The 13,405-nt window shown below is 45.8% G+C and overlaps 1 protein-coding gene across 7 annotated transcripts in view; it reads left to right on the top strand.

The window, feature by feature from the left end:
• Window positions 1–13,405, top strand: part of SMARCA2 (SWI/SNF related, matrix associated, actin dependent regulator of chromatin, subfamily a, member 2) — a 178,148-nt gene that overhangs the window by 102,023 nt on the left and 62,720 nt on the right. For all 7 annotated transcript variants that reach the window (XM_032427564.1, XM_032427558.1, XM_032427563.1 and 4 more), the window contains exon 27: window positions 2,706–2,924. In XM_032427564.1, coding sequence (XP_032283455.1) covers window positions 2,706–2,924 — 219 coding nt within the window. The remainder of the gene's footprint in view (window positions 1–2,705; window positions 2,925–13,405) is intronic.

Here is a 13,405-nt window from a genome sequence, read left to right as displayed (position 1 = left end):
AGATTTCCATCAGCAGCCCTGAAGTGGGGCGGGGGGGGAAGAGTGCTTCTCTTTTCTGACTTTTGGGCTGGGTATTTGCAGAAATTGAAAGCCTCAGGGGAAAAAAAAAAAATTGAATGTCTGGCCGAGGCCCAACCTTCTTTTAATTTGGGAGTATTTTATCATACAAGGAACAGGCTTAGAACGAGTGATGCTGGAAAGGGAGCCCTTTTTGGTAGGCATTTCAATTTGGGGCTTGTTCTGCTTGTTTCTCAATGGCTGACTTCTCATTTTTGGATTATACAAATTTGGGGTTTGGTTTGGTGTTTTGTTTTTTTTTTTAAATCTAAGCAGCGGGCTGCCTTTGGCCAATTCACTATGCATTAGCACCTCCACCAGGGGGCAGGAAATCAAATTTGAATCCTTGCCAGCTACTCTGATGAAAAAGTTCAGTGAGACACAAGAATGGAATGTGAGCTAGATTTAGATTTCATATATTTAACCTTTTTATCCCTTATTATTAAAAAAAAAGTTCTCTGTAAAACTTTAATATAAGCTTGTGATTTGATTTATCATGGACATTGTAGTTAAATAACACACATCAAACAGACAGTCTCTTTAAAAATAAAACCTTTCTTTTGAGTATTTTTCTTGTTTCCTTCTAAAAATGGGACTTCAGAAACAGTGATCTTTCATGCTGATTACCTATGAATTTTACCTAAAAAGATCTCTGACACATCAAGGTACAAATATGAAACAGTTTGATAACATACAAGCATGAAACTTTAAACTGCTATGTTCCCTAAAAAGGCAAGAAGTACTTTTTAAAAATAACTGTACTTGTTAGCACAACGTTTATTATCAGGTGTTAAGACAAATACATTCATGTCGTACCTGAATAGTGAATTAGACTTACTTGAATATCACCTTCAGATTTTGTTCTCGTCTTCTGCAAGTAGAAATCTCTGGGGAGAGATGCAACCATCAGAACTTTATGCTTATTTAAAAAAAAAAAAGTGCATCAACCCTTTCTAAAAGGAAAAAAAAAAGCAAGTGCAATTTACTTTTTATATCAGATTTTATATCAATTTGCTTTTTATTTTTTTCTATCCATTTTTTATTTTTATGTCAGGAAAGATTTACGTTCCCGATCGTGAACAAATGCATGGCCTAAGTCATTTTAACAGTTCTTGGTACAGGTAATGGTGGTAGTCAACCCAAAAACCAAAGTGTCATCTCAGTGGAATACGTTAACCAAAAAAATGGTTTGTTTGTTTATTTTCTTATTAGCGGTCTAAAGAACTGTTAGGAGGTCACTTCGAGAAGCCCCTCTCTAGACTGCATTGTCAGCAAGGCATTCTCTGTGCTAACAACGCAAGTTTGGTAGATCCCATTTCTGATACCAGAGCATTAGGAGTCAGGATTAAGAACACCCTCTCCAGCTAACTATAGCCCATGACGGAACAGGACAGCCGCATTTATCGACCAATGGGGCTCCCCAGGCTGCAGGCCTGCCGCATGTTGGGAATATAATGATTTCCCAAAAAAGTGTAAGCGCAGTTTAAGGGACTTTGAACTTGAATTTTTTATGTGGATCCTAGAGGTCAAGTTTGGATTTGAATAGAAATTTCATTTACCTTTGGTTGCCGGTTTTAGTTCTTGCGAAAAAGTTATGTTGAATCCCTGTTTCAATACGGTAGAACCGAAGGAAGAAAGGGGCAAGGTAAATCATTTAATGGTTAATGGTCTATTCGATTGTAGCAATAGTACATCTAGCTAGCAATGTATATATCTATATATACTTACATAACTAACGTATGCAGCAATTCAGTGGAGGTTTTATTTGCTTTTTAAAGCTAGCAGGTTGTTTAATTACAGGTTAAAGCCAAGTGTGTGGCACTTAACTTACTTACAAGTGCACTGGATTTTTAAAAAGAAAGCAAGAGGTGGGGGCTTAGGCGTTTGGGAATCTATGAAAATATATGAAAGGGAGACACTTCACTTATAACCTGATCAGTTAAGATGAAATTGCATCTGACCGTCTTCTCTGGTGTGATAGTATTTTCATAAGAGCGAAACTTCTTAAAAGCTAAAGAGTTGAAGGACATCCCTCTCACGGAGCCCACGGTGCACTGAAAATGTAATACCTTCGTGGCCGAATGACTAATCAAGCCATTAATGTACCCACATGTCTGAGTCCAAGGGTGGCCGATCTGTGGCGACACTTGGGGTGCTGACTTTGTTTCCTGGTTGTTTAATTAAAAGCATGAGCCCTATTGAGTAAAAGGAAGTCTTCTTAATGAAGTTTCTTCTTTTATAGGCTTAAGGAGTACTTTTATGCCAGGGAAGCAGTGAATTATATCTCCAGGGCTCATATTTTTTAAATACATCCCCAATTGGACTTTCCTCACTATGACTTAAAGGGAGAGCTTTGCACACACACAGACTAAGTACAGGAATTTTTAAAGAGTGTATTTTCAATGCATGAATTTCAAAGATGGGGTACAGAGGGAGGGAGGAGACTTTACCTTGCAGAATCTTCTGCGGAGACAGAGTGGTTGAGGAACGAGCTAGAACACGTCAGCCAGGATCAAGAGACTTTGTGGGAAAAGCAGAAAGTGACCCTGAAACCATAGGGGGTGACTTCTGAAAGTTTTGTGTGCTGTGAGGTCGATCCTGTGCCAAATCCCCTTTCCCACTGGTGAAACTCTTGTTAATACCTCCAGCGTATGGACATGGACCGGCGGAGGGAGGATGCCCGGAACCCGAAGCGTAAGCCCCGCTTAATGGAGGAAGATGAGCTGCCCTCCTGGATTATTAAGGATGACGCCGAAGTAGAACGGCTCACGTGTGAAGAAGAGGAGGAGAAGATATTTGGCAGGGGGTCTCGCCAGCGCCGGGACGTGGACTACAGCGACGCCCTCACGGAGAAGCAGTGGCTGAGGGTAGGTGTGGCTTTCTTACCTGTCATTGCCAGGTGGATGCTCCTGTTGGCTTGCGCAATCGGGAGCCCAGGGACCAGTGGCCAGTGAAAGCAGAAGGGGCTCTTGAACACAGGGAAGGTCACTTGGCTGTTACTGTGGCCTCTTTGCATTTCAAGGCAGGGCCTTGAAATATAAGGAAGAATGTCTTGCGAGAGCAGAATTGGCCATTGGAATCGATGAGGCCCGCTAATGTTTTATGCCCAACTGCCTGGTCATGCCTCACTGTAGGAGTTAGGATCAAAATGTGGAAGGGGGCCTGAGAGATCTTTTTAATTGTTCCCCTCAATGTCCTGGTCTTGAATCGGAGTTTTACTTTTCCAAGGCCTGCAGAGAGAGTTGAGACAGTGGTATTTTCTAGCTGCATTGTTATTTCCTAGACCCAAAGAAATTAGAGCTGGAAGGTGTCTTTGTATTCTCTTGGTTTTAGGGACAGAGCAGTTGTGGCCCAGAGAGGTTCCGTGACTGCAGGATCGCACAACTGGCTAGAAATAAGAAGTCGTGAGTGCGGAAGCATTTGCATGCCCAGTTTTGGCTAATGTGATCTGTCCATCGCAAGCACAGACTGGGGTCACTGAAGTTTGGAAATGTTATTCTGTAGTTTGGGGTCCCCCCCAACTTTGGAAAATGTTGATTTCTCATCTTGACTGGGGAATGAAATCTCAGAATGTTTGCCTGGGGAGCATAGAAATATCGCAATGCGCGTCCTAGGAGTGACGTGCTTGAATGCCACGGCCAGTGGGAATCTTGCATTTGAAGGTTTTGCCCCACTTTCCCTCACTGGGAGCAGACTTAGTGCCTGTGTTGACAGCAATCTGGGACCCTCGTTCCAGGCAGGACCAGTAAATGTGCACTGGAAATAGCTCCGTTGGGTTGAAAACCAAACAAAGTAGAAGCTGTTGTTGTGAGTTGTTCATTTTATCGAAAGGGAATGCCATTCCCAAGCTTTGTGAAACGTGGCTTTAGGACCCAGGACATAAGTAGGTAGGTGGGTAGAAAGGCAATGGGAAGGATTTTGAGATCGGTTATCAAAGGCAGACAGGTCTTGGCACCACTTGAGATGTGATTTACTCAGGATGCTGTATGATGAGAGAGACGTGACCTGAATTTTGAAAAGACTGAGAAAAGAAGAGCATTGCTCATATTTATGGCTGAACAATGGCATGTGAAATCTAACTTCCTGTGTGCAACTGTCTTACTCTCATATCCAAATATCCCCGTGGCCCCAGAGCATGGTTTTATGGATTTCTTTTGTTTCCCAGTTGTGAGGTTGTGGCTGTATAATTAAGATTCATTCTGTAATGTGAAGAGTTTTGTGTTTGTTTAATAATCATTTCTGAGCTCAGGAAAATTCTCCCTTTCTCTTTTATTTAAGCAATAAACTGAGTACCTGGAGTCCTATTACAGCAGATGATACAACCACCCAGCCCAACATGGAAAGTCAATCTTTATATGTAGAATCTGCAGATATTACAAGCAAAATCACCTTGTCTTTTAGGCAAGAATGTGGCTGAACTCATCATTTTTGAAATAACCCTCGGGAAACGCTTTTAAGAAAAATAACATGGAGGGGCGCCTGGGTGGCTCAGATGGTTAAGCGTCTGCCTTCAGCTCAGGCCGTGATCCCGGGGTCCTGGGATCGAGCCCCGCGTCGGGCTCCCTGCTTGGTGGGGAGCCTGTTTCTCCCTCTCCCTCTACTGTTCCCCCTGCTTGTGCTTTCTCACTCTCTCTGTCAAATAAATAAATAAAATCTTTATTAAAAAGAAAAAAGAAAAATGGATCTTAGAAAGTTTTCAAGTTTAGAATACCTCATTTGTTCTCTTTTTCCTTCAGAGTTTGTCACTAATGAATAGCAATGCCTAGCACATAGTAGGGACCCAAGGAATGTTTGCGAAATGAAATTGTAACTTTTAAGAGGAAAGTAGACATTGACTTAGTTGACCGTAATGTTAGGATAGCCCTTCTCTTTCTAGTGATCCAGTAGACTCTCTTTGACCTCCAACATACACGTCTAAAAATGGAAAACTAGTTTGTTTTTCAAAACGACACTGTGAAATTCGCGTTTATAATACAACGTTCACGCTGAGGTGTCTTGCGAGATACGGAGACACCTGGGAAGGACAGAAGTGTTCTCAGCACAGCTCTAGTGTAGTACCTCTTTTTGTGATCCATTCTTTTGAAAATGGTCTGCATTTGGAAGGAGCTGGTGACTCTCTGTGAGCTGGGACACACAGTCAAGACATGGCCTAACATTCAAAATAGATGCTTACTGTCTTTTCTTTTCTCATTCGCCAGCAGCAGTCCTGTTCAATATCAGCCTAGCAAGCTTTTTGGATAATAACATTATATTCAAGGGGTTTTCATGAGCCTGGACATGAAGAGATGTTCTCTACTGGCTTGTGATTGAGTGCGTTGCGTAGACCCGGCCAACCCAGCCTTGAAAGGGAATATGGCAAAGCCTGTCGTGTAAGAAATGCTGAGACAGGGCTAACATAATTCTTCTTTCTCCTGGCAATGTTGTACAAAGCCTGCTTGGCAGAGGCCTCGGCGATACGTAGAATCCCAGCGCTGGAAGGCAGCTGAATGGAGCAGCTCCCCATCCCGTGCCCACACCACAGTCTCCGCAGCCCCCGTGCCAAAACGCTGGGCATCCCTCAAGGAGACGCGCTGCCTTTTTGTCTGCAGAGCGCCTCCAATTTGTGGTCAGCCCCGATTGTTAGTTCCTCCCCGCTTTGAACAGAATCCCCTTTCCCTGTCGCTGTTCCTCGCTGGCCTTGATTCTGCTTCCTGGGGTGAACAGAACCCTGTTTTCTTCTGTGTTTAGCATCACGTCCCACCGGATCAAACCTGAGGACTCGTGGTCAGTCCGGAATGCACTTCCCCACCCCTCCTCCTTCTGCTGAACCTTTCTCATCCTTCAAGGCCCAGCTCCATGACCGCCGCATCCGTGGCACCTTCACAAATAGAGCGCGGTCGAACTTCCTCTGAGCCTCACACATCCATGCTCGTTCCTCGGTCCCAGCTCGGAGCGCAGTTTCCTGCCGTTTCTTGGTAGTTGCCCACACGCCCGCTTTTCTAGTAGCGGGGAAGGTGGATCTTGTTAGAACTTAGGAATTCCGTGTGCGAATAGGAAGCGCCCATTGGCTGCTACATTGAATTAGCACCAGATGGATGTGGAAGAGTATGGCCTAGGGTCATGTTCACAGCTGCAACGGCTGGACCTACACATGCCCTACTCACAAGTAGAATTTTCTTGCCCACGTAAAAGCCCACGGTGAGTGGTTCTGGTTGGTGGTGGCCTCGGCTCTCCACGTGGCCATTCCAGAGCCCCGGCTGATGGAGCCTCTGCCAGCTTCTTCATCAGTTTCCCAGCGAACTGAAGTGGGGGAGACAGCACAGAGTGGCGGGTGTGGGGTTCGGAGGGGCCAGGCCTGCCCTGGTTCCATTATCACTGCCGCTCATGGTCCATGGGCTAGAGCTCAGTGGTGCGGCCACGCTGGTCATAAGGGAGACCAGGGAATGCAGTCTGGCCGTCAGCCCAGGAAGATAAGATTCTGGTGACTAGCTAGCAGTCTCCGCCCCAGAACACTTAGGCTAAATTTAAGTGATATGGCCACTTTCTGTGAACATTGTATTATGGTTTTATCACAAACAGGTTTTATTTTAGAATCGTATTATGCTAAAAATTCCCACAGTGACCTTTAGACCATCTGTTTCGTTGGAAGATTCTGAAATTTTTCTGTTATTCGTAATGTTTTAAATGAGAAGGATCACAATTTCAAACACAGCCTAATTAAAAAAAAAAAAAAGTTTTTTAAAGTTATTCTGAAATCCCTGTTTTCCATTGAGGGAAACTTCGGTCTCTTTGGTGTTAACCAAAGTCTCCAGTTAACTTATCTTTTTGGGGTAGTCAGGGCAGCATTCAAGTATCCCATGGGCTGTTTCTCTCCTCTCCTGGGGCCTGCTGTCCCATCTTCCTCCCCAAGTGGCATCTGGATAATGGTAGGAGCTGGTGTTTCATCCTGGCCTTGGGGGCTGGTGCCCTGGTTCTCCCGCTATCCTGTGGGTCGCTGCTGGGCTCAGCGCAGGGCTACCGGTCTGTCCTGTCCCTGGAGGTCTCGGCATGCATCTGGTCCCATCTCATTCCCTGGGAGATTTCCATGATTTGTGCTGTTGAAGTCTGGGGTCCTGGCTCCTCCAGTTGGCAGCTTTTCTGAAGTCTCATGAAGACCCCCAGGCCCTCTGGTGCTGTCCTCGTGCTCCCATCTCTTCTGTGCCCTGCTTGAGAATCTGCAAAGTCTTGGCTGTTTTCTTCACACTGTGCTAGACCATGCAAGAGAGTCTAGCCCTGTTTCTCAACAATGGCAGAGTCACCACCAGGGGGTTGTCAAGACTGAAGTTTCTAGAATCTGATGGCTGGATGGGTGAGGGAGGTTTTTTTGGGGTTTTTTGTTTTGTTTCGTTTTGTTTTTTGCTTTTTTTTTGGTAAAGATTTTATTTATTTATTAGAGAGAGAGAGAGAGTGCACGTGAACAAGGGGGGGCGCAGAGGGAGTGGGAGAAGCCAACTCCCCGATGAGCAGGGAGCCAGATGCGAACGCGAGGCTCGATCCCAGGACCCTGGGATCATGACCTGAGCCAAAGGCAGACACTTAATGACTGAGCCACCCAGGTGCCCCGGTGAGGGAGCTTTTTAACACAAGCAAGACGAAAATGTCTAGCTTTTGCACATTGTATCTCTACAAGCCATATGAACATATCGTGGGGGACCTTCCCAGAGCCTTAGAAGGAGCGTGTGAGGTAAAAGTCCTGAAGTTTGCACTTTATTAGCTTCACAGAAAATCTACCTCTGGGCACTTTTAGGGTCTCATTCCTCTAGCTCCTTGCAACCGCCCCCCCACCCAAATGCACCACTGGACCCTCAGGGGCGAGTACTCCGTTTCAACACCACCCAGGTTCACTTCTGTTGCTAGCTACCCAGAGTTGGCATAGACCCCACAAGTTAAAGGGCTCAGGCCCCAACAAGACAGTGCTTATTTCACCCACCAGCCGCACTCTGCGGGCCCCCAGGCCACCTGCTCTTCTGACTGACTGGCTATGAATTCAGGGGTTCTCATGACCCCCTCAGGTTCAGTAATTTGCTGGGATGATTAATGGAACTCAGAAAAGCACTGCTTGTGGTTACAGTTTTATTACAGTCAGAAGGACCAGCAGATGAAGAGATGCACAGGGTGAGGTCTAAGAAGCAGACAGAGATCCCCTCCTTGTCCTCCCCTCCTCGAATCCCCCTCCTGACCATCAGTGCCTTTCACCGACCAGGAAGCTCCAGTGAGCTTCAGTGTCCAGAATTTTTATCCAGGGCTCATTACTGTGTAGGCACAGATGATTAAAATCATCCACTGGAAAAAAATAAATAAAATAAAATCATCAGCTGGGTGATTAGACTCCGCCTCCAGCCCCCCACTCCTCCCAGGTCCGCCTGGCTCCGCAGCCCAGCCATCTCATCAAGTGGTTGGTCCTTCTGGTGACAGCCCCCATCCCGAAGCCCTCTAGGGGCCCTCCCTGGTCACCTCATTAGCATCACAAAGACACCACCACCACTCAGGAAATTCCAAGGGCTTTAGACGCTCCGGGCCAGCAACCAAGGACAAAGGCCAGACACATTCTTGATTAGACAACAGGTGGCAGGATCCTCAGGCCTGACCTCTTACCTCTTCCTCTTTACTCCCGCCAAGAAAGAAGGCACCCTGCCCTGCCTTGTCACGAACACAGAGTAACTTCCTGTACACATGTGGCCCGGCCATAGGTTCAGCCCTGTGGCTTCTAGCAGTTCTGTCCCCCAGGCCTCGCCGTCGACGGAAAAGAGCCTTTGAAATTGAGGAAACTCCTCTCTCCCTCCACCCATCCTGATTTAGACTGCTGTCTGATGGTGGGCTCACAAATCCGTTTTTGGAAAGCACTGGTATCATTTGATTTTTTTTTTTTCTTTTTGCATACCAACTTTATCCTAATCCTTCTGAAGGCAGTGGGGGGCTCCCCTGAACAGGGGATGGCGCCTTTAGAAAGTGTAAAAGAGAATATGAATGTAGTTTTAAAAAGATGATATCCATCAGCATTTCAGAGCTTTTCCCATGGTGAACCCCAGGCGATGACCGTGCTACACCACGTACCGTGTGCGTGTGTGTGTGTGTGTGTGCGCACATACACAGTAATTGGCTGGTGTTGATAATTTCTTGGAAAAATATCTTTGTGTCTTTATGTGTGAGAGCAGGCGTTCCGTCAGCCTAAATTGGCAGCCGTCTGATGAGCCCAGGGGGACGGGTTTTTCGGTTTAGCTCCAACCATGTGTGCCCTGTCTGGGATGTCTCCCGTACTGTAATCATTACTGGGGGCAGGGGCTCCATAAAATCGAGGGGATTGCAAAGCTAAAAGCTGGGCTGAGGGTGAGTTCTGGAGTACTTGCTTTTTCTCTTCTTTCTGTTCCTTTGGTCCTTCTGCCAACTTCAGAATCCTTCCCTCCCTTAAAACATTTAGTGACACCACAGAACGTATTTAATTGTCGAGTGAGTGATTTGTACCCTACAGCACTGGAAGATAATTGAAATGCAAACTAAATTATGTGCTCTGTATAATATTTAATTGCCGAACGAACTTTGAAGAGTACGCTTTTGTGTCACGATGGATGTGGACATCTCAAAACTGTAATTTGGAAAGGTCCTTCTTATTCACTGGTGTCTCGCTGTGTGGTCCCTCTATATGAGGAGGAGGATGCTTTTTTAGGTATCCTGTAGAAGCTCCTGGCGATGAAGGCAGTTATCTCTGTTTTTGCAGTTGGGCCCCAAACCAAGTTGCAGAAGTGATGGTGATAAGACTCATTTCCTCCCATCTTTGAATCTAGGGATAGATGGAGCTGGTTTGAGAAGGTTTAGGATTTTGAGAGGGACCTCGAGGAGGGGCAGCCCAGAGAGTACCCTCTTTTTCCTCAACCAGTCTGTTCAACCAAGTAAGAGCCCAAGATCCCCACAATTTCTTTGCCCAAGTGGCAACCTCCTGGTCCTGTCTCCTGACCACTCAAAGGATTTTGGGGGATTCTCCTTCCCGGAGCTCGAAGTAGAGGAAACAGTAAGAGAGTCTTAAACCATACAGTAGTGGGGGTAATCAGTAAGTAAAATGCGACATTTCTCAAGGGAGTTTACCTGAGGGTGTCTTAAAAAGCTACGTAACACCAGGGTGCAAATAGCAGGATAAGATCCCCTGGTTGACTTCCCATCACCAGAAGCCTGTGCCGAAACCTACGTGGGAAAGAGGCAGAGACATCCATGGAGAGGTAGTCACGAAGAACTGGAAAAAGTACCAAGAAAGGTTAAAGAAATTGGTATCTCAAACACAATATTTGAAATTCTGCTGAAATACACAATGAGAAATAGCAAACTATCTTGTCACCCATCTGAAAAGGTGTCTCCTGTGTTTGGGCTGGATTCAGTACGATCCAGCCTGAAATCAGAGATGGGGGCTGGAAACTCCTCGCTGTAATCCCAGCTGAGAACATCTGTGATTCTGTGAAATGTCCCTTTCTCCTAAAATATCTTACACTGACAAGATTGGTTGGTTGGTTTTGGTTTTCAGGATTCTTCACCAAAAGTATAATGTGCAGAATGCCTTTAATATTTTGCTGCTTTTGTTTTGTCACTTTAAATAATCTTTCTTTGCTTTTTGCTAGAAGACATAAACATTGATTTTTTTTTTTTTTTCCTTTTATCAAATGGCATTTTTAGCTTTTAAAATTGGGTCATCCGATCTACTGGGGCAAAATATCTAGCAAGCTGCATTTCCGTTTTTATACACAAGGGAGAGCTAAGGACCTAGAAAATAGATTTGGGTTTTGCCAAATTCGTGTTCTTCAGTACTTTAGGAAGGAAGTACTGAACTGATTAGTGGCAAGAGTTTGAGTTGTTTGGGGAAATATCTGACAGTAGTAAACAAATTTTGGTAACTTTTCTGCAATTTTTATTTTATTCTTAAATCCACTGGCTAGATGGTTTTCACAGCAATTGGACCTTGGTGTGTTCCCTTTTGTCAGAATTCAGTAGGGTAAGTTCAGTAGAAGAAACAGTCCTCCGAGGGCCAACTAAAATAAACATTAAAGGTTGAGAAGCAGGAGAGACTTGTTTTGCTCAATTTTTAAGACTGTGATGCATGGAATTTCTGGTTTCGAGTTCTATCCTTTGAAACAGGGATTCAGCTCGGAAATGTAACTCAGGCGCGGAAAGTAACCATGGGAAATTGGATCAGGCTTACCGATATTTACAAGCCCGAGTAAGTTCGCCTTATCTTTATGAGGAGCCAAGTCCTGCAGAGAAATAGATGGTTTTAGAAATATGTCTGCTTTTTTGAATCAAGATCTGGTTTCTGTCCCGTACTTTTTTTTTTTTCTTTAATCGGTAAAGCTGCAGGAAGAAAATCTTTTTAAAAGAAAACTTTTGTTTATCCTTGACAGGTAAAAAAGTATATATATTTAAGGTGTACAATGTGATGTTTTGATACAGGTAGACATTTAGAAATGACGTCATTCGTGGTGGAGGTGAGGGAGGGGTGCCGGTCAGGAAGTTAGAGGCAGGGCGGGATGATTTTACCATCACTGTGTCCACATCTGGGTGGGTGTCATCTGGGTGGGTGTCAGAACTATGACTTCGGTGGCTGTGTGCCTGGGTAGCTTAGGATCGTGGTCAAAAATGTAAGCCTTGGAATCTGAGACCCTGGGTTCAGATCCCAGCTCTAATTATAATTAGCCTGTAACCCTGGGTACCAAGTATAACCTCTTGTAGCTTTTGCTATAAAGTGGGGGGAAATAATAGCATGTACTTTGTAGAGTTTTCTGAGGTTTAAATGTGTAACATTTAACCTGGCTCATATAAGAAGGACTCCAAAAACAAATTGGCTGTGTCAGAGTAAATGTGATAAGTGATAGTAAAAGAGGGAAGAAAAATATTTCCATTGTGTGTCTTGAATACAGGGTTTGGGGTGACAGGGGAAAGGGGAAAGGGGTAGATATGAAGGCGCCTATCCCCACTCATTAATGGAATTAAGGAAGAGGAGATGTTCACTTGCTGAATATGTGGTGGGACTGGCCTATTCTCCTCAAGCTTCTTCTCAAGCCCCCCAACCTATACACACTCAGCTATCAGCTCTCGTCCTACGTTTTTCTACTTAATCTTCCATGTCTTCGGGAAGAGCTCGGGGGCCAGCTGTCGGGAACCGGGTCCTGTGGGTCCGGGCCCTGCCACCAGCTGAGGATGGGGTCCTGGGCCTCCCAGGCTGAGTGAGTTGTATTACCTTTGACTTGCAGGGTCCCTTCCACAACCTCCAAAACCATGTGAAGCTGCTATGACTTTTACTTTGTACTCTGGTTTTAAGAATGATCACCCTCTGTTTTCCTGTTAGTGGGTCCATGCACCGAGGCTGTTTAAAAGCAGATTCAACTTGACACCCATTTCTCAAATGTGGAGGAGGCTGAGCCGCACTGTGCTCGGACCGGGGAACGCGGTGTTAATTGTCAAGTTTCTGTTCCTTACCGTCGGAGCGGGGCCCACCTTATTAGTGCAATTAAGAGCCAGATTTGAGAGATGCTATTAGAGATAATAGTGCACACTTAGCCACCTTAAAGAGCTTGTCAAGAGCAGGTCTCCAAGTGTACACAGATGGGAATTAATAGAGATTAAAATAGATTGTGAGATGCTCTAACTTGTAGAGCTTGAACTGTTCAAGAAATGAGCAGAGTTTAAGCAACGTGGGTCCTGTGAGAGTTTCAGTGTCCTGCCTCTGGGGACATTACTTAGGATTTTCCCTCCCCCAGTCTCAGGACTCCCACAGGAGAGAAGGGCAGCTTCCCCTCCACAAGGGGAAGGCTGCCATTGGGAGACCAGAGCCTCTCTGAGAGCCACGCCCGTGCTCCTAGCCCCCCATGCGGGAGAAATACAGCACCAGCACATCCTCTACCTTTGAGTAAAGAAAAGGAGATGCAGGGAGTTCGGTGCTGCAGAATGTGATGTTTGCAGATTCCTGGCGTTGTGGAGGATGGCTTTTTTTCTTGTTCACAACAGTTCAGGTGGCCACCCAGAGAGGTCAGAGGGTGAACTTTCCAAAGCAAATACCAACTCCCCATCACCCCCTACCCACTACTCCCACTCCCCAGCATGCCCCCACCACCGCCCCCTACCCCCCACCTCACTCCCACCCCCACCACATAAAACCCTCCAGCGGCCTCCTATTGTAAGTGCAATTAAACTCAAACACTTCTGGGCGCCTGGGTGGCTCAGTTGGTTAAGCATCTGCCTTCGGCTCAGGTCATGATCCCAGGGTGCTAGGATGAGCCCCACATCGGGCTCCCTGCTCAGCGGGGAGTCTGCTTCTCCCTCTGCCTCCCCCCCCCCCCCCCCCCCCCCCCCC

Source organism: Phoca vitulina, unplaced genomic scaffold, assembly GCF_004348235.1.
Source record: "Phoca vitulina isolate PV1807 unplaced genomic scaffold, GSC_HSeal_1.0 scaffold37, whole genome shotgun sequence".
Lineage (NCBI taxonomy): Eukaryota > Metazoa > Chordata > Mammalia > Carnivora > Phocidae > Phoca > Phoca vitulina.
This window is presented reverse-complemented; position numbering and strand designations above follow the sequence as displayed.